Source organism: Camelina sativa, chromosome 16 (assembly GCF_000633955.1).
Source record: "Camelina sativa cultivar DH55 chromosome 16, Cs, whole genome shotgun sequence".
Taxonomy (NCBI): Eukaryota; Viridiplantae; Streptophyta; class Magnoliopsida; order Brassicales; family Brassicaceae; genus Camelina; species Camelina sativa.
In genome coordinates, this window is record NC_025700.1 from 6,038,098 (window position 1) to 6,064,620 (window position 26,523).

The window sequence follows — 26,523 nt, forward strand, 5'->3', positions numbered from 1 at the left end:
GGTGGTGTAGGCAATCTTGCCCCAGTAGGTGTCATGCGCCTAGCCACCGGTGAGGGAGACCTCCCCTGTGAGTCAGACCTTCCTCGCTTAGCCAGTGGTGATCGCGACCTGTTGCGCCTATAGAGTGGAGACGGAGACCTGTGCCTTCTAGCTGGTGGTGAAGGAGACCTACGCCTTCTAAAGGGCAGAGGAGATCGGCGATGTCTACCAGGCGGTGACGGTGACCTGCGTGACCTAGCAGGTGGTGAAGGTGACCTGCGTGACCTAGCAGGTGGTGATGGTGATCTGCGTCTCCTTGCAGGCGGGGATGGTGACCTGCGTCTCCTTGCAGGCGGAGATGGTGACCTGCGTCGCCTAAAGGGTGATGGAGACCTGCGCTGCCTTGAAGGGGGTGGTGACTGGCAGCGTCTCTCAGGCGTAGATCGCCTGTGACGTCTAATTGGTGACCCAGACCTGCTTCCATAAGCAGAATGTATCCTACGTCGCCGAGGAGACAGAGACCTACGCAAGGAACGTGATCTGGATCTACGCCTTGAATTCGACAATCTCCGCTTTCTGGGTGAGATGGAGGCATCTGATGATCGTGATAAGCTCCTGGATTTCCGTTCACTGTTGCAGAAGTAGATCAGCCATCAGGAAAAATCGCACTAGGATTTACAAAATACAGAACTAGCAAGTTGGACATCACACGATACAATTTCTTAGGAATAATAAAACAATTGTGGATGGCAGCATACCCAGAATAACTTCTAGAGCCTGAATTTGTTTTGCTGATAGACCTAGAACGTGACCCTCTGCAAAGCAACCAATCAATATACTCACATATATGATAAAATGATATCAGAGAACAAAATTATTGAAAAGTCACCTAAGGGGTGAGCGGGATGCTTCTCTGCGACGTGGAGATATCAGGTCCCTGCATCAAGGAGGAATTGTCAAAACCCACTCACATCATAATATTAGCTACAAACAGATTTCTGGAGAACCAGCAAACCAAATGCACATGCAATTATGCAAAGCACCAGTAGCATAACTAAAAATGCTAAAAGGCTAGAAGACCCAGAACAGCCCTTGACAGAAAAACTTTAAAAAACTATGCCAGGAGTATTTAATAGAGATGATCCACATACAACAAGTGGATGGACTCAATCAAGAATAATATCACACATTTCCAGACTCCATGCATACCATGATAAAGAACATAAGGGGATACAGTATCTAGTCTAGTTTCAATAAATGACAAGAGAAGTAATGAAAACATAAGCATCAAGAGAACTCTACCTTCTCGTTTCTTTTACACCATTCTTCTCGTCAGCCCTTCTCCCATCCTCCGGAAGATCTCTTGAAGGTTTTTTCTCCATCCCATTTTTCCCCTTGAGATCAACGCTGCTGTCCTACAGTAGTTGAGGTAAAGCACATGAACCCTAATAATTGCAGAAGCTATCTGAATAACATGAAAAGAACAGTCGAATGTTAAAACCAGGAGCATCTATATAGACTGAAACTCTAGCATGAATAAGTTAGTCTTACTATTTTCCTCAATGAATCATGCTCGTGGTTTGCTTTTTGCATTGCTGCTTCCTGTCACAAAAGTAAAACAGTCATGAGACAGCAGGAGAGAGAAAAGTAATTCATCATCAATTCCAAACTTCAAAATGACTATTCAAGAATACCAGTTTCTTCTTTGTGTCAGCTTCTCTAGCATCTAAAAACTGCTGTGGAACACCACTTGAATTATTCTGTGCGCTTAGAAGAAGCGTCCAGAGTTCTTTCATAAACTTGCCAGTATTCTTCTCCATGAATCCAGTTAGCGATATCTGAATCTCCTTACCATTCAGTACCTACATTAGTAACACCGTTCAATCAGATAATAGTCCAACAAAAAATAATCGACAGTAACAATAAAGCTCAATTGATTAAACCAGTATACCCCCTTTTTATCTCATGCAAAACATATAAACCCTCCAATCAATAGTTCTTCGACATGACAAACGAATAGGAAAAGAAAAGTACAGTTATCAGATACCTTCCCATCAAGCAGACCATAAATAAAGTTGATGAGAACTTCATCTTCGAAACCAAGAAGCTCAGTGACTCTAGTCGCAATCCAAGGCTTCATAACATCCATCTTCACTTTGGTCACATCCACCTTTTAACACCAAGCAAAGCATAGAAACATACACCATTAAAAAAAAACCCCTCCAAACTATAGTGAAATCTCAACTAATAAGTAATTCAACGAACCAATTTGATTATCGAATTCACAAATTCGTTTGGAAAAGTACACTGACCAGATTCTCCAACTCCGGGGCAAATTTCTGACTCTTCATCAATTTGGCTTGCTTGTTAGAGAACCGAGTATCCTGCTCGGCGGAAGTACCCTAAAAGAAACCCAAAACAAAGACGAATAAGAACGTAATCAGAAACCTATGAGATTCAAATCAAAGCCACGGAAAAAAGAAAGCTTAAGATCTGGATCTATAAGAGATAATTGCATCAATCACAGTAATAAAGAAAGAAGATGATCGGAAAAAAAACTTACCCGGAAAAATCCGCCGGACATGTTTTAGGGTTTGGTGAAGCAAAGATCGAAGAAGCTTGAAAGAGAGACTTTGTGCTTCTGTGAAGTAATCCGAAAAGATTTTTGAAGAGATTTTACGAGCCCTAGCAATGAGATGAGATACTTAATTTTGTTTTTCCATTATTACCCTCAGTTTCTTCAGAATATTACTTTATTGCCATTTGTGATAGTATTTGGTTTCAATTGGCCCCATAATCTATACACTTAACCTATTGGTTTGGGCATTACCATTAGGCATTAAGCCCAAAACAACTCTGTGGTAAGTTATTTTTTTTTACTAGGATCGAAGATTGCATTTGTAAAAATACACGCTCATAATGTTGATCTTGACGGACTAAGCCATAAATAATTGTATTCGTGTAAAATTATACATTTATAATAATATGCATATAAAGTGTATACGTAACAAACCAATCCGTAAAAGATTGCGTTTATAACAAAAATACACAATCATAATCTACTTACAACCTATCAAATACTGCATTTATAAAAATATAATAGTTGTAGGAAATATACACTCACAATGTATATTTTAGCGGACCAAACCCACTAAAAGATTGGATTCATAAAAATATGTATTTATCAAGAATACACAGCCACAATATATTTTAACGGACCAACCCCATAAAAGATTGCATTCATAAATTGAAAAAAAAAATATTTGATATAAGATTATTATAAAATTATATTATGGAAATTATATAAAATAATATTACCTAAAATCATATATTCTTGAAATGAATTTTGACAAAAGGATAGAGAATTCAATTTAATCATTTTAGTAGTAGAAATATAAATCTGCATGTAGATAATTACAATTATGGGCTTATAATTGGGTAAATTTGTGGGCATACAATTATGGGCAATTTAATTACTACTCTTTGGTCTATTGATCTCGAGTGATAAAAGAGATTGTTATTGAAACATGCAACTTTTGCAAGTGATACTTTACGAAATCAGTACTTTGCATAGTAAGAGTAACATTTTTTGGGTAAACGGTTAATTAAGGAGAAAGAGAGTTTGTTTCTAAAACAAAACATTATGAAGACGATGAAGGTTATTAGGTTAAGGTTAAGTTGGGTTGGAGGATGAAGTTAATAAGAAAAAAATGCTAAGTTTTAAATGTGTTACAAATGAGAGGAGGGATTGAAGTAAACTATCATAGTGGTAGTGGTAGAGGTAGACCATATTTTGTTTATAAAGTTTGGTGGAGACTTTGATGGTTCGGTGAGTTGAACAAGCAAATATTGGTGGTGATGACAACAACAACGAAGATTGATAGCAATTTCGTGGACATCATCAAAATGATAGGCTTCGTATAATTTGTACATGATACTTGCCAATTTGTTAGAAAAGTGAAACTTTCTAAGGCGTGTTTTCAATTGAGTTTACACAAAACGAAACCCTTATTGAAATTTAAAACATTGTTATAATCATAATTGATATCATCACCATTAGAGAAAAATGAGACAAATTTAACCATATCATTGCCAACACTGAAAAGAAGCCAGATCTTGTTGGTTTCTTAGATTTGTCGACTGAATTCTTTTAAAAAATGTTGAAAATAAAGAAAAAAGTATAGTGTGTAAGTAGCTAAGTTAGGGATTTTTTTTTTTTATCTAAATGAGCATTTGTTTCCAAAAAATTTTAAATTGGGCATTTCTATCCGTGGTACTGGATTTGGGCATTTTTTTGTGAAGACAAAAGACAGTTTTAGCATTCTATTTCCTTCTTTCTTCTCTTCTTCCTTTCCTTCTTTCTTCTCCTTTGCGGATGAAACCGTCGCCTCCTCAGTCCTCACAACCATGGCTCCTCACCATCATCTTAGTCATTTACAACCCTAACTCATTGTCTCCAAAATACAAAACCAATGAACCACCAACACCATCTCAGATCTGATGAATTCAATGGATTCAATTTATTTCGTTTTGGATGAAGAAATCTAAACCTAAGAAGATCCTACCTTGTGAACCCAAAGACTATAATCACAAACAATTATCAAATCAAAATTTTCAATTATCTTCAAAATCATCTATTTTACCCGGATTTCATCATCATCACCACCATTTCGTTCACATGATCTCATCATCGTCACTTGATCTCATCAATTTATTTTGAATGCGACAATAAACAAGTTCATAATAACATTGGAAATTCATCGGGAAAATGCCTAATTCTATAATTAATCCAACTAAGTGATTATGAGTTCATGATTTTTGAAAGATCTTTCAATTAATATGGTACGTATCTCATAGTCCTATGATATACCATCTCCTAATTTATAATTTTCACCTGAGCTAATTTATTCCTTTTTGTCTTAACTAAAGATCTTAAGTGGGATTATTGGTTTGAGATTTGAATATAATTTTAAAGATTTTAAATGGGGTTATTGGTTTGAGATTTGAATATAATTTTAAAGATTTTAAATGTTATGTAGAATATGTTGTTATTAGATCAAAATTTTGTTAAACTCTCTAAAAGTTTAGTGTTATTAGTTTGTGATTTGTAAAAAATCATTTAAAATCTTAACATATTTGGGTTATTGGATTCAGACTTTTTCAAAATCATTAAAAGTTTTGTGTTATTTAATTAAAACAAAAGAATCTATGATTGTTAATGAGTTCAATTATTATGTTATTGGTTCATGATTTTAAATACTTTCTTTACAAAATAAAGTATGGAAAATATAATAAAAATACAGGGATTGTTTGGAGGACTTTACAAGATTTTTGAAAACGAATCAACAAAACTCTCCAGCAATCTTTAACAATCTTTCACTTATTCACTTTTAATGATTTTTTTGAACTCTTCAAAATTTTTCATAAATTAGAATCCAATACCACCCCCTAAATTAAAATTTAGTTACAAAGTAAAGTTTACTAGAATGACACAAAAAAATATGATATTTACTTTCATCTTATTAGTCCATTTGACAATTTATTTTCTAAAACATAAAATATAATGTTAATCTTAAAAATGCAACACATTACATTAATTCATACTTTTAATACACACTTTTGTATATTTATTATATTTTTAGTGCCATTTATAATAAAGTCTTACAAATGGAGCATTTTTGAAAAACGATATTAGAAAATGGGTATTTTTTAAATTATCCCAAAAATCAGGGACCTAAGAAATAATTATTTATAATTTTATGATTATTAACTAAATTAAAATTAGTTAATATAACTGATTTTACAACAACCCGCGCATAATGTTGTTGACGAAAAAAATTACCCGTGCATAAAATTGTTGACGAAAAAAATTACCCGCGCATATATGATCAAAAACATTCCAAAATCAAAATTAGTAACTTTTCATAAACTTTAAACTTATGACACTTATTTTTTTTCATCCAATATTGCAATATCCTTGAGAAAAATAAAGAGTTACACCAAATTAAGGTACTTTTTACTAATATTGAACTTAAAAATCCTGTCACATAAGTGTTTTATGTACTTTGTAAAGCCCTGCTCTAAGTCTTAAGACCCAAACTGAAACATAAAAGACAAAACTCAAAAGATCTTAAAACAGTTCCAACGAGAAAAAAAAGGTTCGTAATTATCTTCCAAAACATTCATTTTTCTTTTTCTAATTAATTAATGCCTTTTCTCATCCCTTTATCCAATCGCTAAGTCAAACCAACCCTAATTTTATTAATTCGCCGTAATTAATTTCGATAGTTAAAAAAACTTAACAATCATAAAAAAGCACAAAAACCCTAAGGTTCTTGGCATCGCCGTCGTATTATTCCGTCAACACTATAAAGACCCACTTTTTTTCCCAGTTGAGCTAATTTTTTTTGTCTATCTCTCAAAATCTAAAAGTCTTTGTTTTAGGGTTCTTTTATTTTAAAAACAAACAGTAACATGATAAACTCAAATCATTGATACAATCTCTGGAATGGATTTGACTATCGCTTAAATAAAGTTTTGATCTTTGCGTTTTCGTTTCTAAACAGAGAATTTTAGGGATTGTATATATTAAGAGGTATAAAGGTTTGATCTTTATGTTTTTTTTTTTGGTTTCTTGGAGAGTTTACCGTATGATGTATTGATTTTGGGGTTTTTGTTGTTTAGGTGATAATGATACCGGAACTGGGGAGAAGACCGATGCATAGAGGTAACGATGATTTATCTTTTGGGGAGGATTATGAGAAAGAGATTGGTGTATTGCTTGGTGAGCAGCAGCGAAGGCAAGAAGAAGCTGATGAGATTGAGAGAGAGCTTAACTTGTATAGAAGTGGCTCTGCTCCACCGACTGTAGATGGTTCTGTTAGTGCGGCTGGAGGGCTTTTTAGCGGCGGCGGTGGAGGTGGGGCTCCTTTTTTGGAGTTTGGTGGAGGCAATAAGGGTAATGGGTTTGGTTGTGATGATGAGGAGTTTAGGAAAGATCCGGCTTACTTGTCTTATTACTATACTAATATGAAGTTGAATCCGAGGTTGCCACCGCCTTTGATGTCTAGGGAGGATTTGAGGGTTGCTCAGAGGCTTAAAGGGAGTAGCAACGTCATAGGTGGTGTTGGGGATAGGAGAAAAGTGAATGATAGTCGATCTTTGTTCTCTAACCCACCTGGTTTTGATCAGATGAAGCAGCGTGAGTTTGAGCCTGAGAAAACTAGTGCTTCCTCTTCTGAGTGGGATGTTAATGGATTGATTGGTTTGCCTGGTTTGGGGCTTGGAGGCAAGCAGAAGAGTTTTGCTGATATCTTTCAGGTTGGACATCTTACTCTTTATCGATGATGCTTGACCTTTTTTCCTTGTCATTGAATGTCTATGGATGTATATTGTATGTGTGTGTATATTTCTCCTGAATATTCCTTCTTATGTGGATTGCTTTTGTGCAGCCTGATATGGGGCAACAGCCTTCACGTCCTGCTAGTCGTAATGCCTTTGATGAAAATGTGGACTCCACGAATAATCAGTCTCCATCTGCTTCACAAGGCATTGGTGCGCCATCTCCATACAGTTATGCAGCTGTTCTTGGTTCTTCTTTGTCTAGAAATGGAACTCCAGATCCACAGGCCGTTGCTAGGGTGCCTAGTCCTTGTCTCACTCCTATTGGGAGTGGAAGAGCGAGTTCAAATGATAAGAGGAACACAAGTAACAAAAGCCCGTTCAACGGTGTTACATCTGGTCTCGACGAGTCTTCTGATCTCGTTAATGCGTTATCTGGAATGAACCTGTCAGGCAGTGGTGGGTTAGATGATCGTGGTCAGGCTGAGGAGGACGTTGAAAAGGTCAGGAACTATATGTTTGGATTTCAAGGTGGGCCTAACGAAGTCAATCAACACGGGTTCCCAAACAAATTTGATCAACCCCTTAAGGCAACTGGTTCTTTGAGGAATTTACAAATGAGAGGGTCACAAGGATCTGCCTATAATGGAGGAGCTGGACTAGCTAATCCCTACCAGCATCTTGATAGCCCAAACTATTGTCTGAACAATTACGCATTAAATCCAGCTGTAGCTTCTATGATGGCTAACCAACTTGGGAATGGGAATGGCAATGGGAATAGTAACTTTTCCCCAATGTATGATAATTATTCTGCGTTGGGATTTTCTGGAATGGACTCCAGACTTCATGGGGGAGGTTTTGAGTCACGTAATCTTGGCAGGGTAAGTAATAGAATGATGGGAGGAGGTACTGGCCTTCAATCACATATGGCAGATCCAATGTATCATCAGTACGGGAGGTACTCTGAGAATGTTGATTCGCTTGATCTTCTTAATGATCCTGCAATGGACAGGAACTTTATGGGTAATTCATACATGAATATGCTTGAACTTCAGAGGGCTTATCTTGGAGCTCAGAAATCGCAGTATGGTGTTCCTTACAAATCCGGGAGCCCTAACAGCCATAGCTATTATGGGAGTCCAACATTTGGGTCTAACATGTCATATCCTGGTAGCCCATTGGCTCATCATGCTATGCCAAATTCTCTTTTGTCACCTTGTAGCCCTATGAGACGAGGTGAAGTTAATATGCGATATCCATCTGCAACAAGAAACTATTCAGGAGGGGTAATGGGTTCTTGGCACATGGATGCTAGTTTGGATGAAGGCTTTGGATCTTCATTGCTTGAAGAGTTTAAAAGTAACAAAACAAGAGGGTTTGAACTTTCTGAAATAGCTGGGCATGTTGTGGAGTTCAGGTATATCCTTGACTGTCTTTTCCTTTTTCTCTTGTCTATAATTGTTCGAAATCTAACGCGTATTTGGGGGCTTTTTGTGAATTGGGCTATCAGTGCGGATCAATATGGGAGCCGGTTTATTCAGCAGAAACTTGAGACAGCAACAACTGATGAGAAAAATATGGTTTATGAGGAGATCATGCCACAAGCTCTTGCCCTGATGACTGACGTTTTCGGAAACTATGTGATTCAGAAGGTAAATTTATTTAGTCATCCTCTTTTGTTTTACTTTGGATTATGATATTGTAATTCCTGACTTTTTTGCTTATTTCCTACAGTTCTTTGAGCATGGACTCTCGCCACAGAGAAGAGAATTGGCAGATAAACTCTTTGACAATGTTTTGCCTCTTAGCTTACAGATGTATGGCTGTCGTGTTATTCAGAAGGTAAAGTCTAGTTCTCACCTGTTTTGCTGTTCTCTATAAGTCTATATTTGGTTCTCAAGAGTTTTGTTATTTGTTCTGCCTACCTTTGTAGGCAATTGAGGTGGTTGATCTAGACCAGAAAATTAAAATGGTGAAAGAACTGGATGGACATGTGATGCGATGCGTACGCGACCAGAATGGTAACCATGTGGTTCAAAAGTGCATTGAATGTGTCCCTGAAGAAAACATCGAATTCATTATTTCGACTTTCTTTGGCCATGTTGTGACCCTCTCTACTCACCCATATGGGTGTCGCGTTATCCAGGTTCTTGCTTTTAGTAATAAGAAATGTGTAACCTTTTCTTGATTTTATGCTTCTGTGTAAAACGTTTTTTTATCTTCTGTTGCAGAGGGTATTGGAGCACTGCCATGACCCTGATACACAGAGTAAGGTTATGGAAGAGATCCTGTCTACTGTTAGTATGCTGGCCCAAGATCAGTATGGAAACTATGTTGTTCAGGTTTGTAAAAGATACAAGTTTTACTACAACTCATGATTTTATTGGTTGTCCAAAACTGATACACGTTTTGTGGACAGCATGTATTGGAGCACGGAAAGCCTAATGAGCGCACTGTGATAATCAAAGAATTAGCGGGTAAGATTGTTCAGATGAGCCAGCAGAAGTTTGCGTCGAATGTTGTTGAGAAATGTTTGACTTTTGGAGGTCCTGAGGAACGGGAATTGCTAGTGAATGAGATGCTGGGCACAACTGATGAAAACGAGCCTCTTCAGGTTTGTCCAACACATATTTCAGATGATTGTGGGGGAAAGTAAAGAAACCACTCTAAGCTCATACGCTTCTTTTTATTGTATATATACAGGCGATGATGAAAGATCAGTTTGCAAACTATGTAGTGCAGAAAGTTTTGGAGACTTGCGATGACCAACAGCGTGAGCTGATACTTACTCGTATCAAAGTTCATCTTAATGCTTTAAAGAAGTACACTTATGGAAAGCATGTCGTTGCACGTATTGAAAAACTCGTTGCTGCTGGAGGTATGCATTTGTTCCTCTTCTTTTTAATCTTACTAGGTGGCTGAAGAGAGTTCTTTAAGTGTTTGAGAAAGAGAGACAAAATAAGCATTTCTATGGCTATTCAGCGTCTGTAAATGGTTCTTATCTTATATGCAGAGAGAAGAATGGCTTTGCAGTCTCTAACCCAGCCTCAGATGTCGTAAGTGCTGTACAGCTTAACTAGGGTGCATGGCTCTGCCATAGCGTTTTGAGAATTAGGTAAGATCTAAACCGGAAATAATCTGCAGGAAAATTGTGAAGGAGAGCTTTGTTTTTTTCTCTGCAAAATCTGTAAAATTGTGTAGTTGCTTACGGTTTTCTATACATAGAACCAAACATCCCTCTTTAGGCTGATGCGTGAGCAGAGAATGTTGTAAAGATGGGTTGAGAAATGGTGAGGATTTTAGGGTTTCCTTCACACAAGAGAATGGCTGTTTCATTGCCAAATGTGTAGAAGTGAGATTATGTTCATGCTTTTAGGACAATCCCAGTTTTTAGAGTTTCTTTTTTTTATCCATCTATGTAATTTTTGTTTCATCAAACTCTTGTTTCCTATTTCACGATGAACTCTTTCGTTTTTGGAATTTGCGCTCTTTATTGTCTATATCGATCAAGTTATCATTGATGTGACAACAACCTTACAAACAAAATCATTAAAGATCAATGTCGATGTCATCATTTCAGTCTTCGGATCTTCTGACCAAAACCCCTTGGTCCAGCTTTGGTTCTCACTGCCTTCTTACTCCCCACCTCTCTTATTCTTCTTTGTTGCTTCGTCTTCCCAAGAAACTCGGTCACTCCAGTGTACACAACCTGTAAAAATTTCACAGGGTCTCAAATACCGGTTTTAGAAACTTGCAAACCGGGTTTCAGGTTTGGTTACAAACAGATTTGGATAAGATTGGTTTTGTGGATAAAATTTACACCAATGGTGAGAACTGGGAGTAAGAAAAGCAACAAAGAGAAGCACTTGTATAATCCAACCAACACCATCTTGACTACTACTAGACACAATTGCTTCAGAAGAAACAATCTCTTGTGAAATATCCTCTGGAGTTGCAGAGAATCTCTAAAGTTTGGTTTTTTTCCTGGTGAAGACAAAAGAATTGTGTAAGACAAGATCTTTTAGCTTGGAACAGACCATGACAATAGAGATATAAATGGTGGGTTTTAGCAGGATGTTGGTTTCTTGGTCTGTAATTTCAAAGAGAGGGAGAGGTGCTGTTCGTCCACTTATGAGATTAGATGTAGTTCATGAGAAAATGAACAAATTTGAAAACCTTGGGGGACTTCACAGCTCCTACTAAGCCAACAGAACAAGATTAAGTGGCATGAAGACTCTTATGCGAAGAGAGGGTCTCAGCTCTGAAGGGAGAAAGAGACCAATGGGAAGTATCTTTTTCCTATCTTTTTCTTACACTGCCTTAAGTGTTGTCGTTTAACAAGAATGTGTGTGTGTGTGTCTGTATTTAAAGGGACTCCGATATGTTAGGGTTTCCTTATGCAAAAGAATACAACAATTATTAATCTCAATGTTCCTTCTATTTCTATCTCTCTCAGTCTCTTTCTCTCTCGATCTTCTTCAATCCTTCTATCGATAGTGCTCAGTATAGGGTTTTTTTTTTCCTGACATCACTATAAAACTAAAACCCCCTTTTCTATCTTTTAATCTTAAGTCTTTGTTAGGGTTCTTTACTTTAGAACAAGCAGTAACTTGAAATATCAAATCATCGATACAATCTGAGGAATGGATTTGAGTATTGCTTGATAAAGTTTTGATCTTTGGTTTAGCTCTAAACAGAGTACTTTTGGGGATTGTATATACTGTGAAGGTATAAAGGTTTGATCTTTATGATTTTTCTTTTAAGAGTTTAGCGTATATGAGTATAATCTGATAAATTGGTTTTGGGGTTTTTTTTGTTGTTTAGGTGATAATGATACCGGAACTGGGGAGAAGACCGATGCATAGAGGTAACCAAGATTCATCTTTTGGGGATGATTATGAGCAAGAGATTGGTGTATTGCTCGGTGAGCAGCAGCGACGCCAAGAAGAAGCTGATGAGCTTGAGCGAGACCTTAACTTGTATAGAAGTGGCTCTGCTCCACCGACTGTAGATGGTTCTGTTAGTGCTGCTGGAGGGCTTTTTAGCGGCGGCGGCGGAGGTGGGACTCCTTTTTTGGAGTTTGGTGGGGGGAATAAGGGTAATGGGTTTGGTTGTGATGATGAGGAGCTTAGGAAAGATCCGGCTTACTTGTCTTATTACTATGCTAATATGAAGTTGAATCCGAGGTTGCCACCGCCTTTGATGTCTAGGGAGGATTTGAGGGTTGCTCAGAGGCTTAAAGGGAGTAGCAACGTGATAGGTGGTGTTGGGGATAGGAGAAAAGTTAATGATAGTAAATCTTTGTTCTCTAAGCCACCTGGTTTTGATCAGATGAAGCAGCGTGACTTCGAGCCTGAGAAAACTAGTGCTTCTTCTTCTGAGTGGGATGCTAACGGATTGATTGGTTTGCCGGGTTTGGGGCTTGGAGGCAAGCAGAAGAGCTTTGCTGATATGTTTCAGGTTGGTTATACCCCTTCTTTAGGACAGCCTATCTTCTTGTTAGGTTCTTTTGGTTGTCTACTGTTCATTATCTGTTAAAACTTTGTTTATGCGCTCTCTCTCAGATAATTCTCTCTGTATGTGTATATTTCTTTATGCAGATATTTTTGCTTGTGTAAAATTGGTGAATTGCTTTTGTGCAGGCTGATATGGGGCATGGAAATCCTCCCGCAAAGCAGCCGTCCCGTCCTGCAAGTCGTAATGCCTTTGATGAAAATGCCGACTCTAAGAATAATCTGTCTCCATCTGCATCACAAGGAGGCATTGGTGCACCATCTCCATACAGCTATGCAGCTGTACTGGGCTCTTCTTTATCCAGAAATGGAACTCCAGATCCACAGGCCATTGCTAGGGTGCCTAGTCCCTGCCTTACTCCCATTGGGAGTGGGAGAGTGAGTTCAAATGATAAGAGGAACACAAGTAACCATAGCCCGTTCAACGGTGTCACAACTGGTCTCAACGAGTCTTCTGATCTTGTCAATGCTTTATCTGGCATGAACCTGTCAGGCGGTGGCGGGTTAGATGAACGGGATCAGGCTGAGCAAGATGTCGAAAAGGTCAGGAACTATATGTTTGGACTGCAAGGTGGGCACAATGATGTCAATCAACACGTTTTTCCAAACAAATCTGACCAAGCCCATAACGGTACTGGTTCTTGGAAGAATCCACAATTGCGAGGGTCACAGGGATCTGCCTATAATGATGGAGGTGGACTGGGTGGACTTGCTACTCCTTACCAGCATCTTGATAGCGCGAACTATTATTTGAACAATTATGCACTAAATCCAGCTGTAGCTTCTATGATGGCTAGCCAACTTGGAACTAATAACTATTCTCCAATGTATGAAAATGTTTCTGCAGCATCTGCTATGGGATTTTCTGGAATGGATTCCAGACTTCATGGCGGAGGTTATGTATCTTCTGGCCAAAACCTCTCTGAATCACGTAATTTTGGCAGGTTCAGTAATCGAATGATGGGAGGAGGTGCTGGTCTGCAGTCACATATGGCAGACCCAATGTATCATCAGTATGCTGATTCACTTGATCATCTGAATGATCCGTCAATGGACAGGATCTTTATGGGTAATTCATACATGGGTATGCTTGAACTCCAGAGGGCTTATCTTGGAGCTCAGAATTCACAGTATGGTGTCCCTTACAAATCCGGTAGCCCTAACAGCCATAGCGATTATGGGAGTCCAACATTTACGTCTAATATGTCTTATCCTGGCAGCCCATTGGCTCATCATCTTCTGCCAAATTCTCTTGTATCACCTTGTAGCCCAATGAGACGAGGTGAAGTTAATATGCGATATCCATCTGCAACAAGAAACTATTCGGGTGGGGTAATAGGTTCTTGGCACATGGATGCTTGTTTGGATGAAGGTTTTGGATCTTCAATGCTTGAAGAGTTCAAAAGTAACAAAACAAGAGGATTCGAACTTTCTGAAATAGCTAGCCATGTCGTAGAGTTCAGGTATTACTTGGAAAGTTCTCTACTTTTTTCTCTTATGTACAATTTGTCCCAAGCTAACACGTACTTGGAGTTGTCTTGACCAGTTCGGATCAATATGGAAGCCGGTTTATTCAGCAGAAACTTGAGACAGCAACAACTGATGAGAAAACCATGGTTTATGAGGAGATCATGCCTCAAGCTCTTGCCCTGATGACTGACGTTTTTGGCAACTATGTGATTCAGAAGGTATATTTACTTAGTCTTCCTCTTTTGTTTTACTTTGGATTAAGATATTGTAACATTAGTGATTCCTGACTTTGCTTATTTCCTACAGTTCTTTGAGCATGGACTCCCGCCTCAGAGGAGAGAATTGGCAGATAAACTCTTTGACAATGTTTTGCCTCTTAGCTTACAGATGTATGGTTGTCGTGTTATCCAGAAGGTAAAGTCTATTTCTCACCTGTTTTGTTGTTCTCAATAAGTCTATATTCGGTCCTCAAGAACAGTTAAGAGTTTTAATTTCTTTTCTGTGTTTACCTTTGTAGGCAATTGAGGTGGTTGATCTGGACCAGAAAATTAAAATGGTGAAAGAACTTGATGGACATGTGATGCGATGCGTACGCGATCAGAATGGGAACCATGTGGTTCAAAAGTGCATTGAATGTGTGCCTGAAGAAAACATTGAATTTATTATTTCCACTTTCTTTGGCAATGTTGTGACCCTCTCCACTCACCCATACGGGTGTCGTGTTATTCAGGTTCTTGCTCTTAGTAATAAAGAAAGATTACACATTTCTTGATCTTATGCTCTTAAGTATAACTCTTCTCGTCTTATGTTGCAGAGGGTATTGGAACACTGCCATGAGCCTGATACACAGAGTAAGGTTATGGACGAAATCATGGCCACTGTTAGTATGCTGGCCCAAGATCAGTATGGAAACTATGTTATTCAGGTTTGTAAAAATTAAGAGTTATACTGCAACTGGTTATTTTATACAGTTTGCTCAAAACTAAAACACGTTTGTTGACAGCATGTATTGGAGCATGGAAAGCCTGATGAGCGCACTGCAATAATCAAGGAATTAGCGGGGAAGATTGTTCAGATGAGCCAGCAGAAGTTTGCGTCGAATGTTGTTGAGAAATGTTTGACTTTTGGAGGTCCAGAAGAACGGGAATTGCTGGTGAATGAAATGCTGGGCACAACTGACGAAAACGAGCCTCTTCAGGTTTGTCAAACACATTCTTTCAGATGATGGTTGGGGTAAATAAAGAAACTTTTAGCTCATAAGCTTCTTCATGTTTTGTATATAGGCGATGATGAAGGATCAGTTTGCCAACTATGTAGTGCAGAAAGTTTTAGAGACATGTGATGACCAACAGCGTGAGCTGATACTTACTCGTATTAAAGTGCATCTTAATGCTTTAAAGAAATACACTTATGGAAAGCATATCGTTGCTCGTGTTGAAAAACTCGTTGCTGCTGGAGGTATGTACAATATGTTCTTTGGGTCTAAAGTTTAGACCGTTATCTACTACAAACTCCCAAATTGTTTCTGCTGCTTTTGTTTGTCTCGCCTTACTTTGTTGAAGAGGTGTCTGTAAGTATTTCAATGTCTGTTTTTTTTTTTTTTTCTTATATGCAGAGAGGAGAATGGCTCTGCAGTCCCTAACCCAGCCTCAGTTGGCGTAAGGCCACACGTGTTGTACAGCTTAACTAGGGTGGATGGCTCTCCCATAGCGTTTTGAGAATTAGGGTAAGATCTAAACCGGAAATAATCTGCGGGGAAAATTGTGAAGGAGAGCTTTGTTTTCTCTGCAAAATCTGTAAAATTGTGTAGTTGCTTACGGTTTTCGATACATAGAACCAAACATCCCACTTTAGGCTGATGAGTGAGAGAGACTAAATGCAGAGAAATGGTGTAAAGATGGGTTGATAAATGTTGAGGATATTAGGGTTTCCTTCACACAAGAGAATGGCTGTTTCATTGCCATATGTGTAGAAGTGAGAATGTGTTCATGCTTTTAGGACAATCCCAGTTTTTAGTGTTTCTTTTTTTCGTTCTCCATCTATGTAATTTTTGTTTCATCAAACTCTTGTTTCCTATTTCGATGAACTCTTTCGTTTCTGTAACTTTGCAATCTTGTTGTCTATACCGAACAACGTCCTTGGTACACAAGAAACAGAACATAGCTCCGACAATTACAGATCAACCTTACAAACAAAATCAATATTGTTTCTCTACTAACAATGGAACAAAATCATTCAAGATCAACGTCAAAGTCATTATCTTCAATCTTCTGACCAAAACCTCTTGGTCCAGCTCTGGCTCTCATTGCCTTCTTCTTCCCACCTTTCTTAGACCTCTTTGCTGCTTCGTCCTTCTCAAACTTCTCTCTCTCCCTCTTCCCAAGAAACTCAGTCACTCCAATGTACACAACCTGTAAAAAGTCATTCACATGATCTCAAAACCAGTTTAAAAACTCGCAATCCGGGTCCTACTTTTGATTTGAAAAGTTATGGATAAGATTTGGTTTATGTGGATAAAACTTACACCAATGGTGAGAACAGTGAGAGCAAGAAAAGCAACAATGAGAAGCACTTGTATAATCAAAGCAACACCATCTTGGTCACCACTTGACACAATTGCTCCAGAAGAAGAATCAGAAGAAACGATCTCTTGAGATATTTTTTCTGGAGTTGCAGAGACTCTCCATAGTTGGGTTTTTTTTTCCTGTTGAAGACGAAGATTCCTAGAAGACAAGATCTTTCTTCTTGAAACAGACCAAGAAAGTGGAGATAAACGGTGGGTTTTAACTGGATTTTGAAATCTTGGTCTGAAATTTGAAAGAGATAGAGATGGTGTTGTTGTCGCAGACATGGTTCGTCCACTCTATCTCTTCAGAGTTCAGATTCTGGCTGAACACATAACTCAGTTTTAGTTTCTTTTACATCCAACGGTTCATGTCTTCTTGAGATTGGGAGATTTATAAATGGGCTGAGGAAAGCCCAATATTTTATATTGTGGGCTTTATAAATCACTCACTGTCCTAATCACTACCAAACCATCTTTAGTAAAATTATTGGAAGAGGCATCACTAGTTACGTAATCATCACTTTCCCAATTAAATTTTTAAAACCAAACCTAATCCAGTTTTATCTTATGGATTTGACCTTTAATTTGTTTCCCTACCACAAACCAGTCACAACGTCAGTAGATACGTTAGCTTTGCATAATTACTTCGAACATTCTCATTACCTCGTATCATTTTATTCGTTATATATAGCCATTTACTTTCATTATCAATTCTCATCAACCAAGAACATAAATCATCACACAACAATGGCTAGAGCAGAACAGAGCAGCAGATGGAGTCTTCAAGGCATTACCTCTCTAGTCACTGGCGGAACCAAAGGCATTGGGTTTGTCTTCCACCATCATTTTCCAAGTCATATTTTCTTACGTTACAAGCAACATAAACCCTTATTTTGCTTATCGTTATTGATGAATCTCTAGGCATGCTATATTAGAGGAACTTACAGGCCTTGGGGCAACGATACATACGTGTGCCAGAGACGAGTCTCAGCTTAACCAGTACTTAAAAGAATGGGAAACGAAGGGCTTCAATGTCACAGGATCAGTTTGTGACATATCATCCCATACCGATAGAGAGAAACTGATGCAAGCTGTCTCCTCTCTGTTTGAAGGCAAACTCAACATCCTCGTATGTCTTCTCTTCTCTGTTTTACCAACAACATTAGGATAAATATACTAATTATTTGGTATATGTATAGATAAACAATGTAGGGACATGTGTGACAAAGCCAACCACAGAATCCACAGCAGAGGATTTCTCATATCAAATCTCAACAAATTTGGAGTCTGCATACCATTTGTGTCAGCTTTCTCATCCTCTGGATTTGGAAGCATCGTCTTAATTTCCTCTGCTGCTGGAGTTGTCTCATGTAGCGTTGGATCCATCTATGGTGCGACCAAAGGAGCTATTTGCCAGCTGGCGAGGAACTTGGCGTGCGAATGGGCTGGAGACAACATTAGGGCTAACTCTGTTGCTCCTGGAGTCATTGCAACTCCTCCTGCTAAAACTGTAAACTCTTTAGAAACACTCTTTTATACAAAATGTTATCTGATCATGTAAATTAATTAGTTTCTCTTTTGTTTTGTTTATATACAAGGAGATGAGTTTGTGAAGAACATTGCGCCTAATATACCGATGCGGCACGCTGGAGAGCCAGAAGAAGTGGCTGCAATGACTGCGTTTCTGTGTCTTCCTGCAGCTTCTTACGTTACAGGCCAAACCATATGTGTTGATGGAGCTCTCTCCGTTCATGCCTTCTAAAGTCTTCCTTACATGAAGTCAAACTCATAAAGTCTTCCCAAATAATGTTTTGTTTTCAACCTTGTGAGGTGAATTTGATGAATAAAAGCAATGTATCTTTGTTGTAACAATGAATTATTGAACTTTATTAGACCCAACCAAAGAATGTAATAAAAATAAACGAAATTAAATGTTCTCTTTTATTAGTCAAAAGTCTCTAGAACCAAAATCCATATCATAATTTTTTCAAACCAAAGTGCTTTAGTTTTACTGTTAAAGTTTCTACAATCCCAAAAAGTATAGTCATTAGCGATCCGACTTTAAGGCTCACTATGTTGACAAATGTGACAAAAATTATCTTTAAAACGTTCATATACTAATGTTTAAGATTTTTTATTAAACATTAGAAATCATTATTATCATAGTGTGCAACTTTTTTAACGGTTTTTAACTAACAAAAAAAGTCATCATTCTAACTGTGGAAATTTCAATTTTGTGTAAGATTTTCCACTCTGATATATGAACAGAGAATTTTCATGATTATAATGTGGAAATTTCATCGAAAAAAACGAAAACAAATCATTATCATAATGTTGAATTTTGAGATGAAGGGTTTCCAAAGTTCAAAACAATCACGTAATTTTCTTATTGTCCATCCACACAACTAGTCTATATATATGTGACCTCTATTAAAGAAACTGATATCCATAAATGGCTAAGATAGAAGAAAACTTGAGAGACGACAAATCTAGATGGAGCCTTGGAGGCATGACTGCTCACGTCACAGGTGGCTCGAAAGGCCTCGGGTCAGTTCCAGTTCATCATACTTCACATATATACTATCCTAATATCCCGTGTATATATTTGTCATATGATCTTTGATTGTATCTCAATGTTTCAACCCATGTGTATGATGAATAGGGAAGCTGTGGTGGAGGAACTAGCCATGTTAGGAGCAAGAGTCCACACATGTGCCAGAGACGAAACTCAGCTTCAAGAGCGCTTACGTGAGTGGCACGCAAAAGGATTTCAGGTCTCCATTTCTGTCTGTGACGTTTCGTCTCGTGACCAGCGAGAGAAGCTCATGGAAACTGTTTCCTCTCTCTTCCAAGGAAAACTCAACATCCTTGTAAGTTAAAGTATAAGAGCGCGATTTTGTTGTGTATTTATTGTGTTTGTTTACCTATATACAAATATATATAGGTAAACAATGCGGGAACGTGTATAGCAAAGCCAACCACAGAGTATACATCACAAGATTACTCGTTTCTAATGGCTACAAATCTCGAGTCCGCTTTTCATCTCTCACAGCTCGCACATCCTTTGTTGAAAGCCTCTGGTTCAGGGAGCATCGTGCTCATGTCCTCCGCAGCAGGAGTTGTGCATGTCAATATTAGTTCTATCTATGCAGCAACTTAAGGTATATACATACTCAAAAATTAAACATGATCCTTCACGTTAATTATGAGACTAACATAAACATGAGTATACAAAAATCTACGTGTTTAGGAGCTATGAATCAGCTAGGAAGACACTTAGCATGCGAGTGGGCAAATGACAAGATAAGGATTAACTCTGTCTGTCCATGGTTCATTGAAACTCCTTTAGCTAAAGATGTAAGGCAATAAAATCAGAAATAAATACAAATAACAATTATCTAGCTCCTTATATACTAGATATAAATATAAGAAATATAATAACTTGTGAATATTAACTTATGCCCAAATCTCTTAATCAGTATCTCGATGATGAAGAGTACAAAGACGAAGTGGAGAAGAAGACACCAATGGGACGTGCTGGTAAACCAAATGAAGTATCATCGCTTGTGGCATTTCTTTGTTTTCCGGCAGCTTCTTATATAACTGGTCAAACAATCTGCGTTGACGGAGGTGCCACAGTCAATGGCTTCTCTTTCAAGGCTCCGATTTAGCTGGCATACGTTGATTGTTCGTTTTGGTTTGTGTCTATGTTTCTTTGTTTACTGTGTATTAATTTTCAAATAAACTCGCAATCTCTAGCGTCTTAAGAACACCGGCCTGTTATACCGGTTGCTTCGCTATATCAACTATAGTTGAATAATATGAATGTGTTTCATGTCAAAACAAAACTAAAGAAAGGAGAGCCATCGTTTCCGTCTGATAATTTTATGGAAATGTAATTTATAAGAAAATGTAAATGTTTATATCCTAGATTTTTATTTATTTATTTGAACCTTTTCATGTAAACATAAATTACAAAACCTACAAATTGGTGTGTATTTTTTTTATTTGTTAAAAGGTTTTAGAACTCATACATAAGATCTTTGTATTTCTTGTCTACAAGCAATGAAGAAACACCTAATTTCAGTAATTGTTTTCCTGATACCCACAAGAAGTAAGCATAAGATCTGTTTATCTCTATGTATCTCTATGTAAAATTGATATAATATGATTCTATTAGTTAGATAATTATGTTAATTCATTCCTTACATAAATGTGTATCTCTATGTATCTCTATGTAAAATTGATATAATATGATTCTATTAGTTAGATAATTATGTTAATTCATTCCTTACATAAATGTGTATCTCTATGTACAATCATTCTCATGTGAATCAATATACTATTTCCTAAACACTAAGGTGTTCTTCTCTCATCAACATTCTAATATGGTATCATAGCAGGTTTGCTCCCGAGTTTAGATTTAACAATCAAACTCGTTTTATTTTATATTCTTATTAAGCTAAATGCTTCCACATTCAAGTTCATCATGAACCTTTGAATCTAAGCTATCAAGCTTCTCCTTGTTCAGATCTATCGTCATAGATCNTAACTGGTAAGTAAAGGCTTTTTTTTTTTTTTTTTTTTTTTAAATGTTTTTATCATTCAAGCTTCTTTACGAGCCTCTAAATCAATCCATAATGCTTCTTTAAATTATTAAAACATATATCTTATTTTTCAGTTTCAAGTCATTGATGCTTATTCAAAATTTTATTTGTTACGTTTCAATTCAGTTAAAAAAAATCACATCTTCTTCTCTAGCCATCATTGATGCCGGCCACCTCAACATCACACAACTTATCACCAAATCGGGTCAACACTTCGACTTGTCAATATCAAGTCCTTATTTCCGCTTCACTTCATCACCTTTGAGCTTGAGGGGCGTATAAAAAGATATCGTAGATCTTTATGATCAAAGAAAATATTATAAATATATTATAGAGATTTGTGTATATTTTATATGATTCTATTAATTAGATAATTATCTTAATTCATTCGCTATATAATTGTGTATCTCAATGTATGACACGTGATATTGTAATATTTTTTTAAAGTTTTTGAAAACTGTTCATGTTACCAATTGTTATTTTTATTCTTTTGGTCACCACATGTTACCAATTATATAGTACGATTTTAACACACCCGACCGGAAATTATGTCAAGATGTGCTAGTGGATACGGAGCTGTCAACATCCATAATCTAGAATTATTTTGTTTTCTTAATTAAACATGTGATCTTCGTTAAGAAACTATTAGCCAGGAAAATCCTATCACGTATATGATAAGAATGAAACTACGAATCGCTCCTCTTATATATCGGAATGATACAAAGTTGTAACCATAACCGTAAGAACCTCTAGATACAACTAGAGCATTACTCTCACTCCAAAGTAGTTTTACACGACTCTGTTTACAACAACAAACAACATAATCTCCAACAATAACAAACAACGAGTATTTATATGACTAATTGAACACGTGCTACTCCATTCAAGCTTCCGTCGCATGTGAAAGTGTAAGAACTATAGATTTGTATGATGAAATAAGAATTTCTCAAAACAACTTTTTTTGATTAATAGAAAATTTATTTACAAGTTTGTTTAAAACAATTTTCTATTCCTTCAAACTCTCTCTCTCAAGTTCTCGCTAAGTTCTTAGCTTTCTTTTTCTTAAAATTAAAACTTAGTAGCTAAATATTTTCTTTCGTTTGTGCTAAAGCTTCACTAAGCCTCAGCACCCCTATTTATAGAACTAGACATTGGCTATACAATAAGCAAACTACCTATTCTATTCTTAATAGGGATTTGGACAGTTTCCTTTTTCTTTATAGATTAGGAAATTATTCTTTTTCTTCATGCTTACATTCCTACTGTAAACATGAAACTCCTTGATCTTCTATAAACTTCTAGCACTTTCATGAATCCATTCGACACTCTGTTCTCATAAAAGTAGTTAACCACATTGTTTAAACCTTGCATTTTCAATCTCCCCCTTTTTAGCTTTGTGCTTCTCATGCATTTGTTCAATCCATAACCCAGTCAAACCCAAGTTCATCACCCAAAACATAACAATTTTGTAGACAAGAGTATACAAGAGGACAAAATGCTATTACTCCCCCAGAATTGTAGCTCCCCCAGAATTGTTGCTCCCCCAGAATTCATAGCTCCCCCAGAATTGTTGCTTTTCTTAACAAACTTCTCCCCCTGCTTGAGAACACAAAAGTTAAAAAACAAACCTCAAAGCATCTTTGACAAAGGATGGTTCTGAATCAGCCTGTGAACTACATCAGTTAATCGCTGAAGTGCCTGAGCCGTATCAACCAATGCTCCAGCAAGCAATTTGTGCTTAACCGAATAAGCACGCCCAGTTCTAACATCTTTAGTGTAAAATTCAACAACTACTTCTTCCTCTGCATCCAACCACTCAAGCGGACCTTCTTGAAACTTAAGTGTCTCAAAAATTGTTCTAGGGAAAATCCCATACCGAGTAGGATCAGTCCAATTCATCTCCATAACTTGATCATAAACCAGTCGTCCTAGATCAAACTGAATACCCTGAACCAGCTTATACACGATTCGAGCACATTTGACTGAAACGTGATTCCTATGTACAGAAGGAACCCAATTAAAAGCCGCCAACATCAAGAGAGCTGCAACATCTCCATGAAGATCTCTAACCATCAAACTCGACCAAGGCAAATTATCTTTGCCACTCAGAACTGCTGCGAGTTCATTCTTACTTAGCTGATCAACAGCTGCATCTGCTTCATCTCAACTCTTGTCAACGTTTCAAGATTAAGCGCCTCATTAATAATACTAGGAGAAAATTCATACCAATGACCCCTAACAAACACTTGAATACCATCCCTAGCTTTTTTATCCGACAAATTGGCAAAAAACTCAGAAACCACCTCTTTGACATACACAGGAAGATCTTGTACCAAAGTATGTAACCCAAGATCCATAATCTTACTCATAATCCCTAGTTCATCAGGTTGAGAAAAATCCAGTTGTCTTTCTTCTATAAACTTCTGAGAAAAGAATTCTGATTACCTTGCTTGAGCAGCTTCGGACACAAAAATATTAAGCTGAAAACGAGTCCTTGTATGACCACTCTTGCTGCTAAAATTTCCAGACTTCAATCGTTTAGACTTGGAAATAGACCTCTTCGCATCATAACTACCTTGTTTCCTTTTCCTTTGTTTCTTCGAATTTTGCTTGATTTGTTCTCGAAGAGAGATTTCTTCGAAATCAAAATCCTCAGAGTCAGAGGCTATTTCCTTTCCCTTAAACTCTTCTTTCTCATTGATAGAATCTGCTTCTTCAAATTCGCCTTCTTTTTGTGTCTTTTGATTAGTTGCCGAAACTCCATCACTCATCGATTGCGTTTGATCCTCTTCAACATCACTTGATTCATCAATCAACTGAGGTCGATTTGCATCACCATCATTCCGAGTCACTCGAAGATTTCTTCTTCCTCGCACCAACCCACTTCAATTTGTTTTCACCATCCTCCTCTCCGATTTTTTTTTTCCGATACACTCGATGCTTTGAAGAGAATATTAATAGTCTCAATATCTTTCAAGCAATTCTATTAAAAAAAACGAACCCATGATATCGGTTTTCTCCTAAACCATAATTAAACACCACACACCAATTAAATTACCCCAATATCGAACTGTACCAAAATCTCATTACAACATCCTTCTGTACCAGCTCCTGAGACATCTTGAGTATATTTCACATCTCACAAACTCCAATTGAGTTTCTTAGAGTTGAAAAACGATTAAAGTCCAAAGCTTTTGTGAAAATATTTGCTAGTTGTTCCTCAGTATCAACATGTTCAATCAAAACTTGTTTTCTTTCAACCACTTCTCTGATAAAGTGATGTCTCACATCAATGTGCTTGGTTCTTGAGTGTTGAACTGGATTCTTAGAAATATCAATAGCACTCTTGTTATCACAATACACTTGTAATATTCCTGAATCCATACCATAATCTGCTGACATCTGCTTCATCCACAATAGTTGAGTGCAGCAGCTTCCCATTGCCATATATTCTGATTCAACTGTAGACATAGTTACTGAATTCTGTTTCTTGCTCAACGAGGCGATGAGATTATTTCCTAAAAAGAAACATCCTCCACTGGTGCTTTTTCAATCTGTCACACTTCCTGCATAGTCTCCATCACGGTATCCAACTAAACCTTTATTTGATCCTTTAGAATACCAAATCCCAAAATCAATAGTCCCTTTCACATACTTCAAAATCCATTTAACAGCTTCAAAATGTGATTCTTTAGGGTTCGACTGATATCTAGCACACATACCCACATTGAAACACAAATCAGGTTTACTTGCAGTAAGATATAGTAAACTCCCTATCATTCCTCTGTACTGTTTGACATCCACATCCTTACCATCAATATCCTTTGACAGTTTTAATGAAGTGCTCATAGGTATCGTGGCTTCTTTACATTTATCCATCTGAAACTTCTTAAGAAGTTTCTAGCATAAGTACTTTGTGAAATAAAGATTCCCTGATCAGATTGAGTAATTTGTAATCCAAGAAAATATTTAAGCTCTCCAACCAAACTCATCTCAAATTCTTGAGTCATACTACTCACAAAACGATCCACCAACTCCTAAGAGGTACTTCCAAAAATAATGTCATCAACAAAAATTTGCACCATCATGATATCATCATCTTGTTCTAAAATAAACAAGGTCTTGTCTACACTTCCTCTGATATAGCTCGTCTCCATAAGAAAACTAGTTAACCTTTCATACCAAGCTCTTGGAGCTTGCTTCAATCCATAAAGGGCTTTCTTTAATTTATACACATGGTCAGGTCTTACTGGATATTCAAACCCTTTAAGTTGTTCAACATATACTTCTTCTTGCAAAATCTCATTCAAAAATGCACTTTTGACATCCATCTGATATACCTTGAAATTCAGAATACAAGTCATTCCCAAAAACAATCTTATTGACTCAAGTCTAGCTACTGGAGCAAAAGTTTCTTCAAAGTCCACTCCCTCAATATGCGTGTATCCTTGTGCTACCAACCTAGCCTTATTACGTACCACAACCCCACTTTCATCAATTTTGTTTTTGAAAATCCATTTAGTCCGAATGATGTTCACATCAATTGGCCTACGAACCAACTCCCAAACATAATTACGCTCAAATTGTTCCAATTCTTCCTCCATAGCTATAATCCAAAAATCATCCTGAACAGCTTCTACATGATTCTTTGGTTCAATCATTGAAACAAAGCACTCATAAAAAACTGTTTCTAGAGTTGTGAAATAGCTTGTCATTTTCTTAAAATCTATCTTTACTCCTCAAGTATTCATCTTTTCATTCAAATCTCCAATGACATCAGATGCTGAGTGGTTTTTATGAACATGTTGAATCCCTTCTGACGTTGAAACAGAGGATTCTACTTCAGACTCGTCATTAAGTGCTTTAGTAGTATTTTCCGGTTCTGTATCACTGTCAGAATCACCATCGTTTCCCACTGAACCAGACCTATCATTAAACATTATATTCACTGACTCCACAATAAGACCAGTACGTTGATTAAACACCCTGAATGTCGTACTGCTCTCAGAATACCCAAGAAACATGCCTTCATCACTTCTGGAATCGA

General features: G+C 37.2%; 4 protein-coding genes and 1 pseudogene across 6 annotated transcripts in view; 3 read left to right on the top strand and 2 right to left on the bottom strand.

The window, feature by feature from the left end:
* The window catches only part of LOC104749958 (serine/arginine repetitive matrix protein 1-like), a gene marked incomplete in the record, with an annotated part of 5,418 nt that extends 2,764 nt beyond the window's left edge, over positions 1–2,654 (bottom strand). Inside the window, 9 exon segments of the mRNA XM_010471676.2 lie at positions 1–609; positions 738–794; positions 869–916; positions 1,282–1,394; positions 1,531–1,581; positions 1,674–1,841; positions 2,027–2,149; positions 2,292–2,381; positions 2,543–2,654. Of these exon segments, the coding sequence (XP_010469978.1) occupies positions 1–609; positions 738–794; positions 869–916; positions 1,282–1,394; positions 1,531–1,581; positions 1,674–1,841; positions 2,027–2,149; positions 2,292–2,381; positions 2,543–2,563 (1,280 nt within the window).
* On the top strand, positions 6,318–10,793 carry LOC104749962 (pumilio homolog 2-like). The gene is made up of 10 exons (XM_010471680.2): positions 6,318–6,574; positions 6,664–7,299; positions 7,431–8,737; positions 8,831–8,972; positions 9,055–9,162; positions 9,254–9,466; positions 9,552–9,662; positions 9,740–9,934; positions 10,024–10,198; positions 10,334–10,793. Exons 2-10 carry the CDS (start codon positions 6,670–6,672, stop codon positions 10,378–10,380), a joined length of 2,928 nt encoding a protein of 975 aa, XP_010469982.1. The 5' UTR covers positions 6,318–6,574; positions 6,664–6,669; the 3' UTR covers positions 10,381–10,793.
* On the top strand, positions 11,735–16,406 carry LOC104749961 (pumilio homolog 2). Of its 3 annotated transcripts, none has more exons than XM_010471679.2 (10): positions 11,735–12,056; positions 12,145–12,780; positions 12,963–14,296; positions 14,380–14,521; positions 14,610–14,717; positions 14,821–15,033; positions 15,118–15,228; positions 15,307–15,501; positions 15,587–15,761; positions 15,919–15,965. In XM_010471679.2, exons 2-10 carry the CDS (start codon positions 12,151–12,153, stop codon positions 15,963–15,965), a joined length of 2,955 nt encoding a protein of 984 aa, XP_010469981.1. In that variant the 5' UTR covers positions 11,735–12,056; positions 12,145–12,150. The 3 variants fall into 3 exon arrangements, with proteins under 3 accessions (XP_010469981.1, XP_010469980.1, XP_019093788.1); XM_010471678.2 differs by having other exon boundaries at positions 11,735–12,048; XM_019238243.1 differs by lacking the exon at positions 11,735–12,056 and having other exon boundaries at positions 12,151–12,780; positions 15,919–16,406.
* On the bottom strand, positions 16,442–17,215 carry LOC104749963. Its single transcript, XM_010471681.2, has 2 exons — positions 16,828–17,215; positions 16,442–16,714 (listed from the first exon to the last, which is right to left on the bottom strand). The coding sequence occupies exons 1-2, from the start codon at positions 17,152–17,154 to the stop codon at positions 16,535–16,537; spliced, it is 507 nt and encodes a 168-aa protein (XP_010469983.1). The 5' UTR covers positions 17,155–17,215; the 3' UTR covers positions 16,442–16,534.
* On the top strand, positions 17,607–20,923 carry LOC104749965 (annotated as a pseudogene).

What these genes read in the sequence shown, in the direction of transcription:
- LOC104749963 (XM_010471681.2), bottom strand. Translation starts at nt 17,154, where the DNA reads ATGTCTGCGACAACAACACCATCTCTATCTCTTTCAAATTTCAGACCA. An exon ending in TCACTGTTCTCACCATTGGT is followed by an intron (nt 16,715 to 16,827) that starts GTAAGTTTTATC and finishes GACTTTTTACAG; the next exon opens with GTTGTGTACATTGGAGTGAC.
- LOC104749961 (XM_010471679.2), top strand. Translation starts at nt 12,151, where the DNA reads ATGATACCGGAACTGGGGAGAAGACCGATGCATAGAGGTAACCAAGAT. An exon ending in GTTGTCGTGTTATCCAGAAG is followed by an intron (nt 14,718 to 14,820) that starts GTAAAGTCTATT and finishes TTACCTTTGTAG; the next exon opens with GCAATTGAGGTGGTTGATCT. An exon ending in ACGAAAACGAGCCTCTTCAG is followed by an intron (nt 15,502 to 15,586) that starts GTTTGTCAAACA and finishes TTTTGTATATAG; the next exon opens with GCGATGATGAAGGATCAGTT.
- LOC104749962 (XM_010471680.2), top strand. Translation starts at nt 6,670, where the DNA reads ATGATACCGGAACTGGGGAGAAGACCGATGCATAGAGGTAACGATGAT. An exon ending in GTTTTGCTGATATCTTTCAG is followed by an intron (nt 7,300 to 7,430) that starts GTTGGACATCTT and finishes GCTTTTGTGCAG; the next exon opens with CCTGATATGGGGCAACAGCC. An exon ending in GCTGTCGTGTTATTCAGAAG is followed by an intron (nt 9,163 to 9,253) that starts GTAAAGTCTAGT and finishes CTACCTTTGTAG; the next exon opens with GCAATTGAGGTGGTTGATCT.